Source organism: Balaenoptera acutorostrata, chromosome 13, assembly GCF_949987535.1.
Source record: "Balaenoptera acutorostrata chromosome 13, mBalAcu1.1, whole genome shotgun sequence".
Lineage (NCBI taxonomy): Eukaryota > Metazoa > Chordata > Mammalia > Artiodactyla > Balaenopteridae > Balaenoptera > Balaenoptera acutorostrata.
The window spans coordinates 73,048,014-73,068,061 of NC_080076.1; the positions used below are offsets into that span (position 1 = coordinate 73,048,014).

Genomic DNA, 20,048 nt, shown 5'->3' on the forward strand with positions numbered 1-20,048 from the left:
AGACTGACATTTAACTAAAACGACTACTTTGGTGGAGGTATTTTCCTCATTTTACAGACAAAGAAACCGAGCCCTAGAAAAGGTAAACAACTTAATAGCCTAATCAATGCCAAGTTTGTGTCCTTTTCCACTAGAGCAGTGCTTCTCTCTAACTCATTTAACCCACCAGAACCTGTCTACCTACTTTAGGATGAGAGCCAGAAGACAGAGTCTGTACTTAGTTCATACTCTTACAAAAAAAACTTTAGTATTTCTCCTATTCTCTTTTATTTTGTGTTGAGATGAGAACATCTCTTAACAGAGATGCAAGCAGCAAAAGTGCCCCATGTGTAATTTTATGCCAGCTTGAGAGCAAACGGGGCCTGACAACTGAGAATGGGTAGGAACATGCATTAGCAGACAGACAAACACAATTGGCCATTTATTATGATAGTCTCAAAAGCCAGGGACCCAGGAAAGATAACTAAGGGCAAGTGTTACCACATTTCAGAATGAACATATACTTTTCTTTTCTTCCTTTTTTTTTTTTTTTGGCTGCACTGCACGGCATACAGGATCTTAGTTCCCCGACTAGTGATAGAACCCATGCCCCGTGGAGTCTTAACCACTGGACTGCCAGGGAAGTCCAGAATGAACATATACTTTTCATTAGAGAGAATACAAATTAAAATTTTCTATCAGTGGAGGGTTTTAACCATTTCCTCCTTCTACATAATTGTTTTTTCTGTTTATAAGTGAAATACATATTCAAATTGTTTCATTCATCACCATATGTACAATACCTAGCACTGGGCCCTGTAGAGTAGGTGCTCAACACACACTTGTATTAAAATCATGCAGGCAAGGAACACATTTGTCTTGTCCATGGCTATACTCCCAGCACTATTACATGCCTGCAGAGAACTCTACATACCAAGTTCAATGGAAAGCTGGAACACAGAGATAAATGGACTCAAAGGCACTCATCATCCCTCCCCGTCCTTTCGTTCTTGCAGCCAAGATGCAACTAGAGTACCTGTTTAAACACAGTAGCTAGGGCAATTAACCAATGGGGTGAGAGAGCCCGGACCTCTGGATTCTATTGATACTTGAGGTGCTGCCATTAAACCCACGGGACAGGGTCTTGGTTGTCACCTCTTTCCAGTCCTATCTCTTTGCATCTGTAAGGTGAGGAGGTGACACTACTGATATATTTTGCTACTTTTGGCTCCTCCCGTGTTGATACAAGAATGGTTGCAAAAAAAAAAAAAAAAAAAAAAGAATGGTTGAAATTCAGATTTCATCTCAGTTAAGATGGGCTTTTTCTCATCAGAAGCCTGATCTTTACCATGAGGTGAAAAGACCACACTTGCTGGTGCTGCTTTAATCTGAGCATGAGACAAAGGCATCTCTCAAAGGCAATTTAACAGCAAAGTCTCCCAAGTTACCCACCTGCCTCTTCCCTGCTTCCTCCCAAGACCACCAGCCTGGTCACTGCTCTGAACACGACTAGTGGGCCCCCACCCTTCACCAGGTACCCCTCGCACATTAGCTCTGGCTTCTTCGGTTTAGCAAGGAGGATACCTGAGAAAAGTGAGTTTGGGAGAAGCCAAGTGACAACACTATGAACCCTAACACCATGGTGAAGGAGGTGGGCTCTGAAGCACAGCATCCTGTTCAACTCCCAACTTCCCTACTCACTTCTTCAGTGTCCACAGACAAGTCACACAAGCCGCCTGCATCTCCATTTGCTCATCTGTAAGATGGGCGCAATAATATCTGCTTCACAGGGTTGTTAGAAGTAGGATTACATAGACAAAACGCTTACCACGTGTCCAGTACATACATACTCAATAAATGAGACCCCTCATTATTTCTATCACATGCTCTTACCTCTGGGGAACACTTTCATGTACACAGTGCTCTTACTGGGTAATGGGAGACTTTTCTGTTTAGCACTGCAGGCAGGACAAATTGAGGAGACAGTACAATCTACACACAGTGAACTCACAGGAAGCAGTTTCAAAATCAGGCTTCAACATTAAAAACTTGCCACTTTTAACACTGGTGCCTATTCCTAAGTGTACAATTAAGCCAATTATAAGCACATCTCATTTCAGAACAGTGAGCTTTCCTCTGAAAGTTTCTGCTGACCTTCCTTCACAGAGGCTGTCCGTCGCCTTGTTCTTTTTCTCCCCTTATGGTCTTCTTCCAGTATCTTATCATCAAAGCCAGTCAGCTCAATGGTTTCAGACTGACTTGTGGGTCCAGCTGAGAACCATTCTGGTTCTTCTTCTGTGTAGGAATCATTTCTTCTACGCTCAAAGACACGCTTACTATCCACAAACTCCCTCTGGAAAAGTACATAATGCAAAATAAAAAACAGGATTCTAGTTACGGCATTTCTACCTCAATCAAGGACTGATGAATTAAATAACGCTCAGTAGTACAAAGAAGATGCTATGCTATAGACCTGAAGCCCCTCCCCACCCCCAGCTCTCTGTTCCTCCCTCTGGCTTAACAATGGGCTATGTTCACCCAGCATTTCAGGGTAACCTGGTATAAACGAAGTGAACACACAAGGTGCCAGAGGATCTAGAAGACAAACCCTGAAACGCTTGTCCTTGTAGTCCCTCTCTCGGTCTCTGTCTCTCAAGTCTCGCAGGTCCTTATCGCTAAGACGGTGATCCTTCTCAAAGGTCCGAGCAGAGATTATCCTCCCACTGCCAATCCTTCGTCCACCAAGCAGGCGGAGCCCATCACTGTCTTTCTCCAATGGGCTTCCTGAGCGCCGGGAGCTAACAGCAGCTGTCACGTGGCAGCCCCCTCCAAAGCTTCGTCTCTGTGGGCTGAGAACAACATCTAAGTCATCTTCTTTCACACGCTCTCGAGGATCTGGAAAGATGCCGGAAGGAAAAGTTAAGCAAACCAGCAAGGGTATTCTTCCTCTCTAGGTGGTCTGTCCATGACTGGTGGCCATGGGGGTACTGGAAAAGAGTCACCACTAAAACAGCTGGAGAGTTCACATATTTAACAAAGATGAACAAACCTTCATCTCTTCGGAGGAATAAATGTACTTTATAATCAATAATTTTCCATGATTAATCTCCATAATCCCTTTGTTTTGACCAAATCCCTTTTTTTTTTTTTTTAATTTGCTGCGCAGTGCGGCATGCAGGATCTTAGTTCCCCGACCAGGGATCGAACCCGTGCCCCCTCCAGTGGAAATACGGAGTGTTAACCACTGGACCGCCAGGTAAGTCCCTTGACTAAATTCTTATCTATGTAATTATTAGCAAATGTTTTGTCAATTAATAAACTACAGTAGGTGTCAGTATTTGAAACAGTAACCACTTAAAAAGTTAAAGTATTGAACAGCTGAATATCCACATGCAAAAAAAAGACTTAAATTCATACCTACCACCATATACAAAAATTAACTCAAAATGGATCATAGATCTAAATGTAACCCCTAAAGTTATAAAACTTCTAGAAGAAAATATGGAGGAAATCTATGACACTGGGTTAGCACAGTTTTCTTAGGCATGACACCAAGAGCACAATCTATCTTAAAAAATGATAAACTGGATTTGATCAATATCTAAAACTTTTGCATTTTGAAAGTTACTGTTCAGAGAATACAAAAACAAGCCACAGACTCAGAGAACATATTTCAAAGAATATATCTGAGGGAATTCCCGTGGTTAGGGCTCTGAGCTCTCATTGCCGAGGGCGCCGGTTCGAACCCTGGTTGGGGAACTAAGATCCTGCAAGCCACAAGGCGTGGCCAAAAAAAGAATATATCTCATAAAGGACCTGTATCTGATACATAAAAAAAAAAAAAAAAAAAAAGGACAACTGGTTTGAAGAGCCACTTCACCAAAGATGATATATGGATGGCAAATAAGTATATGAAAAGATACTCAACATTAATCATTAGGGAAATGTAAATCAAACAATAATGTGATACATGCCTATTAGACTGGCTAAAATCAAAAAGACTGACCGTTCCAAGTGCTGATGAGGATGTGAATCAAGTAGAACTTTCACACACTGCTGGTGGAAATGTAAAATGGTATAACCACTTTGCAAAACAGCTTGGCAGTTTCTCAAAACATTAAAGATACATCTACTATAGAACCCAGCCATCCGACTCTTAAGATATTCAGCCGAGAAAAGAAAGCATGTCTATAGAGAGACTTGTACATGAATGTTCAGAGTAGTTTTGGTTAACAGTCAGAAACTTGAAACAACCCAAATGTCTATCAACAGATAAATTGACAAACTATGGCAAATTCACACAATGGAATACTACTAGGCAATAAAAAGGAACGAACTTTTATATACCCCAAAACATGAATGAATCTTAAAACAACTATTTTGAGTGGAAGAAGCTACGCAAAGAATACATACTGTATAATTCCATTTATATTAAGTTCTAGGAAATGTAAACTAATCTATAGTGACAGAAAGCCGACCAGTGCTTGCCTGCAGGGTGGGGGTGGAGTGTAAGAAGGGACACATGGGGTGCTAGGGAACTTTTAGCTGTAATGGAAATGCTTATTACTTTGATTGTGGTAATGGTTTCACATTGTATTCACATGTCAAAACATCATATGGTACACTTTATGTGCCATTTATGTACCAGTCTATTGAATGCCAATTTTACCTCAATAAAGATGTAAGAAAAACATGTCACCACACACAAAAATTCTTCCTAGGAAAATCAGAAAACTAAAGATAAGTCCAAGTGAGGAACACCTCCTTTAATCCTCTCACTAGAAACATTTCCTAAAATGTTTTGGTATGCACTTTTCCAGAATTTCCATGCAGCGTCTGTTTTCTTCCAAAAATAAGACACAAAATAGACAGTTTTGTATAACTTGATGAACATGTCTCCAACATGTTTTTACAGCTGAACACTCCTATATATGGATATACCAAAGTTTACTCAACTTCATTTCTACTGCTGGACATTTAGGTTGCTTCTAAGTTTTCATCTGTGTAGAAGGGTCTTACAGATCAAGCTACAGTCATCACCCCATCTTCTTTGCTCAGTTCCAAGTTGGTTTTATGTGTGTTCCTCTCATCTCAAAAAGAGTTCCCTCTTGCAACAAGTTCCTTGACTAGCTTTTATATTGCCAGCTATCCATTTCACTTTTCTAGTTTAAAGGGGGAAAGGTATGGAAGATCAAACTTTACTCCAGTCGCAAACCACATCGAAACCCAGTATTCAGATCATACTCTATTGTGAATTAAGAATTGCCAGAACTAACTTATACCTGAGGAAAAGTCTCACCTGAGACTGGGCATAACCAGCTCTCCAGCGCAGCTTTAGGGTCCCCACATCTAACTCAGTTATCCACTTCAATGAAAGACCTGGTACTTTTAATTCAAAAGCACATAGCCTAATACAGTCTACTCACCACTGCTACATAGGAAGGCTATGATTTTACTCTGCTAGCTAATCAGAAATGAACTGTTTAAAATAATAAATAAAATAAAATTCAAAAAAAAAAAAAAAAAAGAAATGAACTGTTAAGTCAGTTTCCTGATAATGATACTTTCTCCCAATGCATAAAACTCTCACAGCTAAGAATGAAGCCAGCAGCAAAGAGCACTGTCTACAAAATCTCTGCCCCCACTTCTCAGAGACTGTGCTCACCTACTATCCTGCGCACCAGGGAAGGCCGATCTGTATCTAACTCTTTCTTCAGACTTTCCATTGGCGAACTCCGTCCTGAAGCCGGGTAGAGGGAGGCATGCCACTTCTCAGGGTCCCAGACACCATCACTGCAAGTCAAAGGGCACCTACAGTTAGCACTTACACCACAAATAACACATGTAGTCTAATTTCTACTACTTCAGGTGACAGGTTATGGAAACCCCTTTTCAATATAAAACTTCATGGTTGCCATCAGAATGGGTCTCTCTTTTAAGATGAAAACAAAAACTAATAAATTCAGCAATACATTATTGTTGTTCACATAATAGCAATAGTCACTTGAAAAGCAGTGGTTTGTGCATAAATGAAACATCCAGACCACAAACCTTGGGGTGCATATGGATTATAGTACCTATGCCTGTCCTATACAAAGAAATGCTCCATAAATATTGATTACTCAGTTTACTGAAGATTAGTACAGGGAGGAGAAAGCCCCTTAATCCTCTTATTGGAAGCAGCTCCTGGAATGCTTAGTGTATATTTTCCAGAATTTCTATGTACAGTCTCAGTTTTTCCCACAAGTAGGACAGACAGCTCTTTAAGAGCCTAAAGTCTGTAGTCTGGGTTTGACTTTGTTACTCCCACGCTAATGATGGGGTGGCAGGTGGTGCAGTGTGCAGAGGAGAAGCTTTGGAGCCCAATGATCTGGTACCTAACTCTAGCTCTGCTAGGATGAGAAACTCTTTCCTCCATCTCTCTTATTTTCATTATTATTATTAGGCACAATGTCTCCACTTCAGAATCAAAGGGAATATGTGCCCATGATAACTATTTTATGCCAAGAAGAAACAGCTGTAACAAGAAAATTGAATTTGAGGCATAAAAAACCTTTACAGCTTTAATGAAGAAAAAACGAAACAAAAACAAAGAAAACCCCCAGCTAATCTGAGACTTAGCAAAAACTCCTAACTAATTAGAATCGCCATTATTCAAGTATCACCCTCACCACGGGAAAGTGGTGAGGAGTCCAGATTCAGCAACCTTCTGAACTGTCCATGTACAAAATTTTAAAAAGCGTGTGCTATTCTACCAAAAAATTAAACACTATATATATGAAAAAAATGTGGGCCAATATGAACCATCTACCTTGATATTTAAGAAGTGACCTTAAAGTCTTAAGATAACCATAAGAAGTGCAATGTAGGGTTATTCTAAGAGACTTTCAGACCATTTTTAGCTATAGCCTTCTCAAACCAAAGCTTCCTACCTTATGAGAGAGCCCAAGATGCAAAAGGGCTAATGTGGGGACTTCCCTGGCAGTCAAGTGGTTAAGACTCTGTGCTTCCACTACAGGGGGCTCGGGTTCCATCCATGGTCAGGGAACTAAGATGCTGCATGCCGTACAGTGCGGCAAAAACAAAACAAAACAAACCACCCCCCAAAATCTGAATGGTTCTCTTGTTTGGGGGTGAGGGGTGGGGGACTGATAAAAGGCCCAGAGTCCTCCTGATCGTCCTGCCCCAGGCAGGCCCTTGAAGGACCCTCAAGGCACAGTGCAAAAAACCACTGGTAGAGAGAAAAGACTCTGGTCAGGACTCCTGTGTTCAAGTCTTAATTCTGCTTTCTGACAATGTGCCTTTGACCACATGTGTCATTTTCTAGTTTTAGTTTCATCACCAGTTAGTTGAAAGAGAATTGGTTCAGTTGTCCTCAGAGTTCCTTGCAGCTTAAATCTCTGAATTTCAGCTAATTAATAACAGAGCTGATGAAGACAGTGCAGTGAAATGCTATTTAGTCATGTTCATAGCTTACGTGCAATTTATTTGTGTGGAAGCCCAATGTCATTACCCCTGAAATCTCCCCACTCGTAATTCCAGCCAAACAATACAACTCCATTTATTAAGTTTGGTGTAACAAGAAGTTGACCCCCCCAGATACCTGTCGTATTTCTCAGAGAGGCACGAAGGCCTTTGTTTGGAATGAGGGCGTTCTTTAATATCCAAGAGCTCCTCCTAGAAAGAGAAATCATATGGTGATTTTGAACAATATTTCTTGGGCCACATATTTTCAACTTATTTTTGTTATCAGTAACTGACTGTCTACCTTAAGCAGTTCATACAGTTCTTATTTATTTACACCCTTATTCCAGAAAGGACCAGAGTCAGCTCAAGGTTCTCACCAGAAGCTCAAGCAGAACTGGCAAATAACGTAAGTGATCAGTTTATTGCTAAAATACACTCTCTCATAAACTTCTGTCCAATAATATACCCCACAACACTGAACGCTGATCAAGGCATGGTAGCTTCAGGCTTACATAAAACCTTCAGCTATTCTGACTGGTCTTAAATGCATTAGATGCCAACTTACAAGGGGATAGTTTTTGTTTTTTTTTTAATGTACATGGTCCTTTACCCCTAAATACTTCAGTGCCTGTTTCCTAAAAATGAGCATATTCTTTCACAGCCTTTTTTTTGTGGCTCCATGAGAGAATTAAGCCCTATAGAAAATAATTTGAATGACTACTTTTCCATTCTCCCAAGGATTATACTTGGCCAGTATCATTTTAGATGCACAGGAGAGAAGAGAATCTATTACATACAATGGATGCCTTAGGGCATAAGGGCTCACTTCTGCAGAACCTGGTTGAGAAGTGCTGTCAGTTTTATACAACCAGTTATCAATAACACTTTATCCCTCTGGATTCCAATTTTGTCAAATGACCCAATAATGTCCTTTGTATTACCTTTTATTAGAATCTAACACAGGATCCAGTATAGAACCAGATATTGGTTGTCATGTCTCTTTGGTCTCTAATCTGGAACATTTCTACAACTTCTTTTGTCTTTTATGACATTAGCATTTCTAAAGAATAAAGCCTACTTTTTTTTTTTTTTTTTAAAGAGAACATTATTCATTTTAGGTTTGTCTAATGTTTCTTCATGATTAGATTGAGGCTAAGCATCTCTGGAGCAGAATACTAACCTAAGAGATGTCCATCTCAGAGCATCACCTCTGGATGCTTATGTCACCCATCTGCCCCTCATCAGTGATGTTAACTTGATGTAAACCACCTGGTCAAGGTATTCTCCGGTTTTACTCTTTAGTTACTACATTCCCACTTGCAATCAGTATGCAATCTGTGGGTCAGACACTTTAAAATCATCCAAATATACTGGCCTTCATCAAAATTTCCCCCTAAATTTAGCATCTACTGGTGATTCTGAGCCAAACCAATCTTGATTTTTCAACTGTAGGCCTCCTTCCATAATTACCAGTCAGGCACTTGGCATTCCACTGTAAATACAAACCCTCCCTTCTCCCCCTTTTATTTACCTATTTATTATTGACATGGGCTCACAGATTCCCAGCTTTTCCAATGGTCTATAATTCATTAATGTCCTTAATTATTTTGGTGCTCAAATTGAGAGTTTCTTCAAGCTGGCTCCTGCATTCTTTAGACATGCCCCATCATTTTTTAAAAGCACTTTCTTACTTTCTATCTTATGTTGTACCCATCCTGTCCTAACCCCAGAGTCAGCCATTTCTTGAGAAATCCAAGTTCCTTTAAGTGGGGAATAGTATAATAAATCAAGATTTGGGAACTGGGTATCCTCATTTGCTTCTAGGCCCTCTCAGCAGAACTAGGAAATATGTGCGGTTATATATGCACACGTGTGCACACACACACACCTGCTCATACACATGCATATACACAAAACCATTGCCTCTTTTTTATATAAACATTTTCATAGTAAAGTTAAAAACAGCAATTCCCAAACTCTCAGTACCAGTAAAATGCTACAACTGCCTTGCAAAAAAGCCTATACCACTGTGTTGTGGCCTCTCCAACACCCCCGTCACAGGCCTCACAACAGAATGCTTGCTGCTTCTCTGATCACTGCTTCCCATATCTTGGGGTAAATATGGAGGGATAGAGTTACTCTCTCAGCTTACAGGAATCACAGCATATAAGCATGCCATGAAATTAGTCAGTATCTTCAGATACCTGAGGCACCTAAATGTTTTCTCCATTAGGTGAGAAATAGCAAAATGCCCTAGAACAAGATGACATTTTAGTTTTAAAACCAGAATATCAATTATTTACATTTATTTAGGATTCATTTATGAATTATGTCTTATTAATTGGGTAGAAATACCTAGAAAAATTTGGAAGTCTGAGATAAACAGAATTCCAAATACAAGAAAATGTCTAAAGGCTACTCAAAATTCTGAAAAAGCTGTCAAAGTACTGACATACCACCTGCATATTGCCAGTAGAGACTGAGTCCAGTGAAATCTGCATGGTGAACACAGTGTCAGAAGGGCAGGAGTGACACAAATTTGGTGGTGAGGGCTGGGTAAGATGGACCAATAGTAGTTATGATGATTGCAGATGCAACAATACAGAAATCCTAAGAACAGTAGGGCTTAAAACATTTTCCAGTAAAAACAGGAAGGACCTTGCAATATAGGAAATACTTATACACTACAGGAAAAAACACTGCAAAGCAATCTTCTGCTATTAGAAGCAACCCAAAGATTATTACATATCCCCTCGCTCCACCACCCTCAAATCTGAATATTAAACTAAGAACCCTAGTATACTATTAAACCAACGGCAATATATTTCAGACTTAAATATGTATACTCTCAATATACAAAAAGTTTCTAAACAATGAGGCTCTGTTTGAAACTTTTAACTCCAGATGATAATAGGGAGCCCAAGTGATAGGTGTTCTCTATTATTACTACAGCTGTTTGCTGAAACGCTAATGATTTTATCTATTTATTTAGGAGTCAACTTGCAAAGATTAAAATTTTAACACAGCCGCAAAACATGTAGATGGACCAAAATGTTCTATTTGCGGGGATCAAAAAATATTTGAACAAAGGTAAAAAAAAGCCTTACAAAAAAAGGGAAATGAGGAGGCTAAGGAGAGATGACAACTAAATGTAATATGGTCTCTTGGATGGAATCCTGGAACAAAAAAAGGACATTAGTTTAAAACTAAGGAAATGTGAATAAAGTATGGACTTTAATCACAATGTATCAACATTGTTAATTGTTAATAACTGTACCATACCAACATAAGATATGTTCCCAGTTTTTCTGTAAATCTAAAACTGTTCAAAAAAATAAAGTTTACCCCTGTCTCATACCATATACAAAAAGAAACTCAAAATGTATCAAAGACTTAAACATATGAACTATGACTATAAAACTCTTAGAAGAAGACATAGGTATAAATCTTCATGACCTTGGATTAAGCAATGTTATTTAGCTATGACAACAAAAGCCTAAGCAACCAAAGAAAAAAGATAAATTTGACTTCAAATTTAGAAATTTTTTTGCTTCATATGACACTATAAAGAAAGTGAAATGACAACCCACAAGACAGAAAAAAATATTTACAAATCATGTATCTGATAAGAGTCTAGAATATAGAGAGAACACATACAACTCAACAACAAAAAGACAATAACCCAATTTAAAAAACAGGTAAAAGATCAATAGATTTTTCTCCAAAGATACACAAATGGCCAACAAACACATGAAAGATGTTCAACATCATTAGTCATCAGGCAAATGCAAGTCAAAACCACAGCGAGATACCATGTAATGTCTACTAGGACGGCTATTTTAAAAAAAAGGGAAAATAAGTATTGACAAGGATGTAGAGAAACTGGAACCTTCTAACATTGCTGATGGGAATGGAAAATGGTGCGGCTGCTGTGGAAAATGGTGGCAGTTCCTCAAAAACTTAAACACAGTTACCACATGATCCAGCAATCCCACTCCTAGGTATAAACCAAAGAAAAATGAAAAATTATGTTCACACAAAAACCTTGTACACAAATGCTCACAGCATTATTCACAACAGCCAAAAAGTTTAAACAACCCACGTGTCCATCAAATGATAAATGGTTAAACAAAATGTGATAAACCTATACAATGGAATATTTAGCAACAAAACAGAATAAAGTACTCATACGTGGTACAACATGAACCTTGAAAACACTATGTTAAGTGAAAGAAGTCAGACACAAGAGGCCACATACTGTATGACTCTCTTTATATGCAACGTTCAAAATGGGTAAATCCATTGAGTCAGAAAGTAGGTTAATGGTTGCCAGGGCCTGGGGGAAGGGAATAAGGTGATTGTTAATGGGTAGAGTTTGTTTGCCAAGATGAAAATATTCTGGATTAGATAGTAGTGATGGTTGTACAACTTTGTGAATTTACTAAAAACCACTAAATGGTACACTTTAAAAGGGGTGAATTTTATGTATGTGAATTCTATCTCAAAAAAAAAAATTTTAAGTAAATTAAACTAAGAGGTTTAGTTACCAGCGGTTAATGTTTTGTTTAATTTCTCTTGTTACAGACTTACTGCTCTAATAACAGATTTATAAATGCCAACTACTCTTGGATACAAAAGAGTAGCTCAGGTTGGTAAAAATGTTTTAATTTTCCCTCCCATATTATTCCAGTTTTATTTGTTGACTTTATACGCTTGGCATATTCTAGTTGTGAATGCTCAATGTACAAACTTGGCAGGCCTGTAAGAGCACAAAGCGGAGCAGTGGGCGAGTTGCACACAGGCATCAACCATGCCAGCAGCACCGACTGTGCCACGGTATGCCTCTGACCAAATGCAATGTCCAAAACACAGCCCACTTGTCTACAGAGGATGAAGAGCAATTTTCTTTATTAGTAGGCTGAGAACTAGGGAAACAAAACAATTCTTGGATTGAATAGCTCCTAGGAATAACTTTAAACATCTAGGTCAAACTACAGGTACTGTTCTTGAGAGCAGGGCTTCTTAAACCAGTTTCATGGCATCAAGGAAACCATACACAAAACGCATTTGTGCAATTTCTGCAATGAGTGTTCATCTCCAATGGTTATCCAAAGACCTCCAATGGACCCCACAGAGGTTAAAAAGTAGTGCCTTAAACCAATCACGTTTCTCAAAATGTGGCCCAAGGTCCACCCCAACATTTAGGGAAAAATGAGATCCTCCTCATTGGGTTTAGAGAACTAAACCTGTTACCTTCAGCAATGTCTTAAGTTGCTTAAGATGGTATCCCAGCCTGAGAGGATCCCCCAGTTAAGTGGGGAGGAGAAAAACCATAAGCTAAGTCGACACAAAGTTTGCTCTTTCATAACTGTCCACAGAACACTTCCTGTGTGCCATGCTTAGTGGCTAGCACAGGCAGATGACTGTGGTCCCTGGCCCCACTGCTCTCCAATCTCTCAAAAGAAGTCTTCTTGAACTTGCCATCTCAAGAGTCCCTAACAGCAACTATTCCTGGAAAGGAATCCCTTTGGGATATTTTCAAAGAAAACCTTCAAGTTTGGCTAAAGGCAAAATACTTCAAAGTGCCCATTTTGAACTGGGAGTGCTCCTTCCCTATGAGTATTTCAGGAGGGAATGTGAGATTACCCTTGTGTAGAGTCCTGACAATCCACAGAAACTTACATCGTGAACAAGTTCGCTAAAATTATCATCTGGACAAGAGAAGAGTTATCAACAGAGACCTTAATTTTTGCATAGGTTACTAAAACCTGACCAGGCAAGAACAAGCTGCTAATTGGCTAAGAGTCCCACACCAAAGGAAGTATAAACACATTTTCTTAGTTTTAGCAGCCTTCCTTAAAGAAAATGTGTCAAGCCTTCCCAGTCTATTTGGGAATTACTAATATGGACACCCACTTTCAGTGATCAGAATTAAAATAGAAAGCAAATGATGTGAGTATAAGCCCAAAGCAACAGTGGTTAAATCCTTATACAGTTTCTTTCTGCAGAAATCCCCTGCAGAAGCAGCTATGCATTCTGATGACAATCTGACGTTATAGAATTTCACACAAGTCACTTATATAAGGAGATGAAAGGGGAAATGTTCTTTACCTCCGTGAGCTGAATTCAATTCACAGAGTAAAAAGCCCAATTTTTTATGATTACCGTGGATATTTTTATTTTACTGTTAGTGGTCTGAGCACCCTAGAAGTGCCCCAGTATCTCACCTATGTGTGCCTGGCTCTTCCTAAAGAAGGCAGATGTCCCTGAAGCAGTGCTTGGGTTGGGTACCCCTTTGACCTCCTCTTCCAGACCCCACCCTCCACACACCCACTAACATTGGGCTTGGCCCATCAGGCTCTCAGATGGTTGCTGACCGACCTGATATTTCAATCCATGAGTCACATGACTTTTCTGAAAGGCTCAGAAAGCTTTTAAAAATAGATCACAATGGGGTAATGGCATTCATAGATGACAGCCAGGGCAATGGTGAACGAATGACACAGGGGGTGCGTGAGATACCTTCCACCATCCCCCATTCATGAGGTTTGTTGCCAAAGTGGCACCATTTAGAACAGTTCTTACAGGCAGGTCAGGATGCAAACTGGATCCTGCAGAGCTGATAAGCAGGACTCAGCACCTGGATTCACCCAAGCCTCTAATGGTGGCTGATTTGATGCAAAGACTTTCTTCTATTGAAAGGATTTATGTGAAGCTAAGAAAATGCGAATATTAAAAAAAAAAAAGGAAACCCTGCTTTTTCTGTTGATCTGGCCAACACAATAAAAATAAACCTTGGCTTTTAAATGCGTTCACAAAACCGATAAATGCAATGTAAAACATGAAGCAAGCAGGTAAATAAGTACCAGAAGGAAACTTATGAAAATCATTTTTAGGGTGGTAGCATTACATCTCCATAGTGCTTTCTGGTTTCATATTAAAATGGAGATGGGGGCTTCCCTGGTGGCGCAGTGGTTGAGAGTCTGCCTGTTAATGCAGGGGACACGGGTTCGAGCCCTGGTCTGGGAAGATCCCACATGCCACGGAGCAATGAAGCCCGTGAGCCACAACTACTGAGCCTGCGCGTCTGGAGCCTGTGCTCCGCAACAAGAGAGGCCGCGATGGTGAGAGGCCCGCGCACTGCGATGAGGAGTGGCCCCTGCTTGCCACAACTGGAGAAAGCCCTCGCACAGAAACGAAGACCCAACACAGCCAAAAATAAAAATTAATTAATTAATTAATTAAAAAAAAAAAAAAGGTCTTACTTTAAAAAAAAAAAATGGAGATGGTTACTGTGACATTTAGAAAATAAGCACCTTGATCTAAAGTTGGTATCTAAAGAAGCTATCTTTCAGTATCTCCCCCTACCTTTATTACATCATAAGCAGTTTTTAACACTTATTGTGTGCCAGCCACTTTTCTAAGCACTTGATATTCATTTTCTCATTTATTCCCCACAAAAATCCTATGGGTTAGATACTATTCTATCTGCATTTTACAGAGGAAAAAGATGAGAGTCAGAGAAGTTGAGAATATGACTGAAGGCAACACAGGTTAAGTAGGTGGAAGAGTACGGGATCCCAAACCAGGCAGAGGGGCTCAGTGGCCCCTTATCCTCTCCTCTCCAGTGATTCTCTTGAGAGGACAGGGGAAGGTGCCCAATCCTTCCCAGCAGCTTTGTCACTCAGTGTTGGGTTTGTCCCAGTCCAGTGGGACCGCTGGGAACCCTGAACAAACTGCCACCTCCTCAGGCAGGCTTCCCCTAGGCCAGCTCCTTTTACAGCACCCATTCCTGAACCAAAGATTTAGGAAGGGGTGCTAGAACCACAGATTTCTATGTCAGACGTTCCAATTGTGAAATGACTGGCTCCTTATCTAGCTAGAAGTTCCCACCATGAGGAAGGAAGAGAGGATACCCAAGGGGGCAAGGGCCCTTAATCCCAGTTTTTCAAGATGACTTAAAATCAGAACAGGGAGGAAAGAGTAGTCAGAAGACAGTATCTATGGTGTTGCCAGCCAGACCCCTCTAAGAACTTCCAGTTAGGTTTCTGGAAAGCTGAAACATTAACATGGTATCATGACTTTTTGTACCATAACTCTGCCTTCCCCCATATAAACAGGCACCCCTATTTTTATACTAGCTTAGAAGTTTATAGCTAAGTGCCTCACTGAAATGCCACCTGTTAGAGCCTACTACTCAACTCAGTTTATGAGATACCCATGAAGTTATCAAACGAGATCTTTGTATAGCAAAAACTGACCATCAGACTACTGATTTCAACCTAGAATTTAAACCAAAGAGTATTCTCAAAGGATTGACTTCAAGTCTTGCAACTGATTCTCTCCAAGAAGGCTAGAAGGATTACTCAAATCAGTCCACTTCAGTTGCCTGTCTGTTTTCTTAATGATTTTAAAGCAAAGACAGGGAATTCCCTGGTGGTCCAGTGGCTAGGACTTGGTGCTTTCACTGCTGGGGCCCGGGTTCAATCCCTGGCTGGGGAACTAAGATCCTGCAAGCTGTGTGGCTTGGCCAAAACAAACAAAACAAAACAAAGAAACAAAGCAAAGACACAAACATGGCTGTACCACTGTGACCAACTGCCCATCAGCCACAAATTAGGGGGGCCTCCTTTAAAGATCCCTACAATGACAAATAAAACGGTGCCAATCTATAACTAGTCAAGGCAACGAAGAGCACACAGGTAACTCAGATAATCCAACACCTATTTTTCAGCTGGTAGATTTAACATGCATGGTTAACATTGGTCAGTATCAAGCTGAATATTCTGAGTGTCCTCCGCTTTTATTCCATGTCCAACTGGCAGGTGACAGCATTCAGTAAGGAGTCAGTGGCAAGCTACAGGAGCAAAGGAGAAACAGCACAAAGTACATAATATTTTGTGATCTAAGAAAATCAGTCTGTTCTCTTGAAGAAAAAACATGGATCTGAATAGTGGGACAGGCCAAAGCATTTCTATTTTGTACTTCAAGCAGAAGATGGTATCACTAATAGAAGAGCAGGTACTACATCTCAACTACTGGTAAACAAGGACCACTGATGAAGGTAAGAAAAAGCTGAATGAGTCCCAAACTTTTTCCACTAATAAGCCTCACTACCTCCTGTTTTCTAAACTAATGGTTCTCAAACTTGAATCTGAGTCAGAATTCTCTGAATTACTTGTTATTCAGCCGGTGATGGCTGGCCCTAACCCTAGAGTTTGATTCAATACCTCTGAGATGGGGCCCGAGATTTTGTATTTCTAACAATTTACCAGATGATACTAAATCGTAGTTTTGAGGACCACACTCTGAGAACCGCTGTCTAAACCATTTTTAATCCATGACTTTTGATGTGAGACCCCACTCTATAACCTCCCAAAGTCCTTCAACATAATGCAATCACTTTAGAAAAATGCACATTTAAATACTACCAAAACATAGCTTTTGATCTTAGGAATCTGGCCTGGCAAAATGGACCTGAGTGGGTTTATAAATTAAGGGCTCAAGATCCTCAGGATAGCAGGTGCATATAATAAAGCTACTCATAACCATCCAAATTAATAATCACTGAGGCTTAGGAGTAGGCCTGAAAATTCCCAGTGTGACCCTAACTTGAGTTCCTGAGACATTCATGGAAGCACAATGGACACCAACTGAACCCTGGGGAGTAACTATGCACCTGAGTTGCTTGACAACATCAACACCATATTTCAAGTTCTCCACAGAAGACTAAAGCCTTGCTACTCAAAGCATGGTCAGTGGACCAGCAGAATGGGCACCACCTGGGAGCTGGTTAAAAGGCCAAATTTTCAAGTCCACCCCTACCCTAACAATCAGAATTCACACTTCACCAAGGTTCATAGGTGATCCCCAGACACATTAAAGTTTGAGAAGCAAGCTGGACTAAAGGATGTCCTACCACACAGGAAACTCTGGTCTGTTACCTTGAAAAGCACTCGCCAAACATCTGAACTCCTCCACCTTCATGGGAAAAAAAACCTCGAATTCTGAACAGACTATTCACATTATCCCATAAAACAACTGAATACTACTAAATGGAGAAGGGTCAAAGCTTAAGAAACCCTCTCATCTGGCCAGTGTTTTTCTGACCCTGTAGTTAATTACAAATCCCTCAATTACAAAAGTTTTCAGAAAAGACATCACTTACAAAAATCACTGAGGACAGTTTCCTTCTACTGCTTCTAAACTTCCTAGCTTGTGAACTTGAAGCGGCAGAAACATTACTAAATGCTTTATTTATTCCAATAGTTTGATCCCAATATGTAAATAGGGAGTACGATGGCTCAGATATTATTCCAGTTGTGAAACCAAAAAACATTTATTATAGTGTTCAGAACATAGGACTGTTTCAAACTTCCTTCAAAAGGAAAAAGGCTTAGTTTGCCTCAAATCCCACATAAAATTACGAGAGTGTTGAGAAACATATATATGAAAGCACTACCCTAATACTCCAACACTGCCTAAACATGACCCTAAAATTGCCATTAACTAAGTACTCTTCAATGAAGTGGAAAGTAAAACTATTTCTAACTAAATTGGGGAGAGAAGACCATTGAATGTAAGCTTAACTGTCAACCTAAAAATTTCTTTAAGGCACATTTATCTAAGCATGGCAGAATTCTGAGGTTGGATTGTCAAAAATGGGCAATATTGAGTTTCTCAGTCTTTACTGTAGACATATGTAAGTTCTACACTAAGAAAGACTCATAATATCTTCCTAAAAATGACTTATGCATAAAGATGGATATACATTAAAGATGAAATATACATGCTACCCTCCGATGAGTGTGTGACAGTGATTCAAAAGCCTCTATGCCTGGACTCTACACGTAAAGTACCAGTCAGAACTTTTATTCAAAAACTGCTGGGAGACCTGAATTCACATGAGCTTATATCAATAAGAGCAGTTCAAATCACTTTCCCTTCATTTAATAAGCTTTTCTCCATTCAGATTTCACCTGGCAACATTTTAGGTAATGAATTTAAGTTGTGAAATACTATACAATCACTCTCAGGTTTGAGAGAAACTATAATATATTTGGGAAGACCAAATCTGAATGAAATAGTAAAGTGCTTTCTATCAACTCACATTCTGTCATGCCAAAACAGATTGTATTAACACAGCAATTAACCAAAACTCTTTTACACCTGAAAACACTCTTTTCCTCAAGGTTTTTTTTTATGCTAAAAATAAATATTACTCCAATAGCATCGGATAGTTTATCAAGCAGTTAAGAGTAGTAGCATCAGTACACAAACAAGGCCCGAGTTTAAAATACTAACCAATCAGTATCTTGGGAAGCCAGGGACAATAACCACGTTAGAATCCTTGATGGGGTTCACACCAGGGAAGTAATAGATATGGGCCCAACTAGGACACAACACTTCCCGTCAACAGTCCCATGCACATTTTATGTACTCCAGCTCAACACAGTTCAGTGGACTAGGAAAGAATTCACTGCTCCGGTCAACCTCTTCAGAAATGTTCAGTAGCTCACAGGACAGTGAAACAATAGCTTCAATAAATATACAACCTTGAGGTGATTCCTCCTCCCCCACCCCCCTGAAAGAGCAGATATCTGGAGGAGTTTTAAATCACCACAAGTTTTTAGCTTGAAGTCTTAACTTTTGTTGAGTCCATATGCATTTTATAACAGGAAGTAAAAAAAAAAAAGAAAAAATCTGGTTACCCTAGGCAAGCACACCAAAGAGTATTCCTGTGGGGAGTTCGCCTCTCAAGAAAACATCAATACAGAGGACACTGATTTCTGTGAGGCATCCCAGAGCTGAAATCCTTACTCCATGGAAGGTAAGTCAATAACACACCAATTACACAGCTGTTACAGAATTTGTCTGCCAACATATACTGATCCACAAATTCACACAGGGAATATCGAGCCAATATTCCCTTCACCTGAAGGCTACTTAGAGGCAAATTCTAGTTTAAACTCTGGGTATTCACACTGCAGAAAAAAGTTCAAAGCAATGCTTTACTAAATCTAGTTAATATTTAGTTCACATAGTGAGTCAGAATGAGACTACCATTTTAAATAATACTAATGAAATTCCTACACAATGTTACTAACCTCCTCACCTATAGAGAAACACTATTTCATTAATAACAAAGCCTACTTTTGTATAGCGCTGCGGGGATTTGGAGGCCGGTTGCTTCTTCAGGTCAAGGAAGGCATCTCCATTTTCTGTTTCACCCACACTTCTATCCATGGCTCCTTGGTCTACAGTTCTTTGCATCTGGAAGAAATCAGCACAAAACTGTCACCGAGAACAATAAATTTTCACAAGTCCTGTTTAAGAAATGGAAATTCATATCTCTTAGACTGACTACCTTTAAAAAACCCTCACCCAACAATTACGCTATAAACCAGAACCCACTTGGAAACAGAAACACTGGTACTTAGATACCTCTTCTAGCAAAGAGCTCTAAGCATCAACAGGATAAGGAAAGCAGAAGTGCAACCTGCCCAAATCAGGGTCCAGCCTTTAAGCAGTTTTAATACAAAAAGAAACCAACATTAGTCGCTGCCACCCGTGAGGGCCGTTCAGGCAGTAGTGGGGAAGTT

The 20,048-nt window shown here is 39.8% G+C and overlaps 1 protein-coding gene across 5 annotated transcripts in view; it reads right to left on the bottom strand.

Moving 5' to 3' along the window:
- Nucleotides 1–20,048, bottom strand: part of LOC103013506 (eukaryotic translation initiation factor 4E transporter) — a 41,517-nt gene that overhangs the window by 20,512 nt on the left and 957 nt on the right. For all 5 annotated transcript variants that reach the window (XM_057526218.1, XM_057526217.1, XM_057526219.1 and 2 more), the window contains 5 exons: nt 19,600–19,719; nt 7,583–7,656; nt 5,645–5,772; nt 2,588–2,874; nt 2,134–2,332 (listed from right to left, as the gene is read on the bottom strand). In XM_057526218.1, the coding sequence (XP_057382201.1) occupies nt 2,134–2,332; nt 2,588–2,874; nt 5,645–5,772; nt 7,583–7,656; nt 19,600–19,719 (808 nt within the window). The remainder of the gene's footprint in view (nt 1–2,133; nt 2,333–2,587; nt 2,875–5,644; nt 5,773–7,582; nt 7,657–19,599; nt 19,720–20,048) is intronic.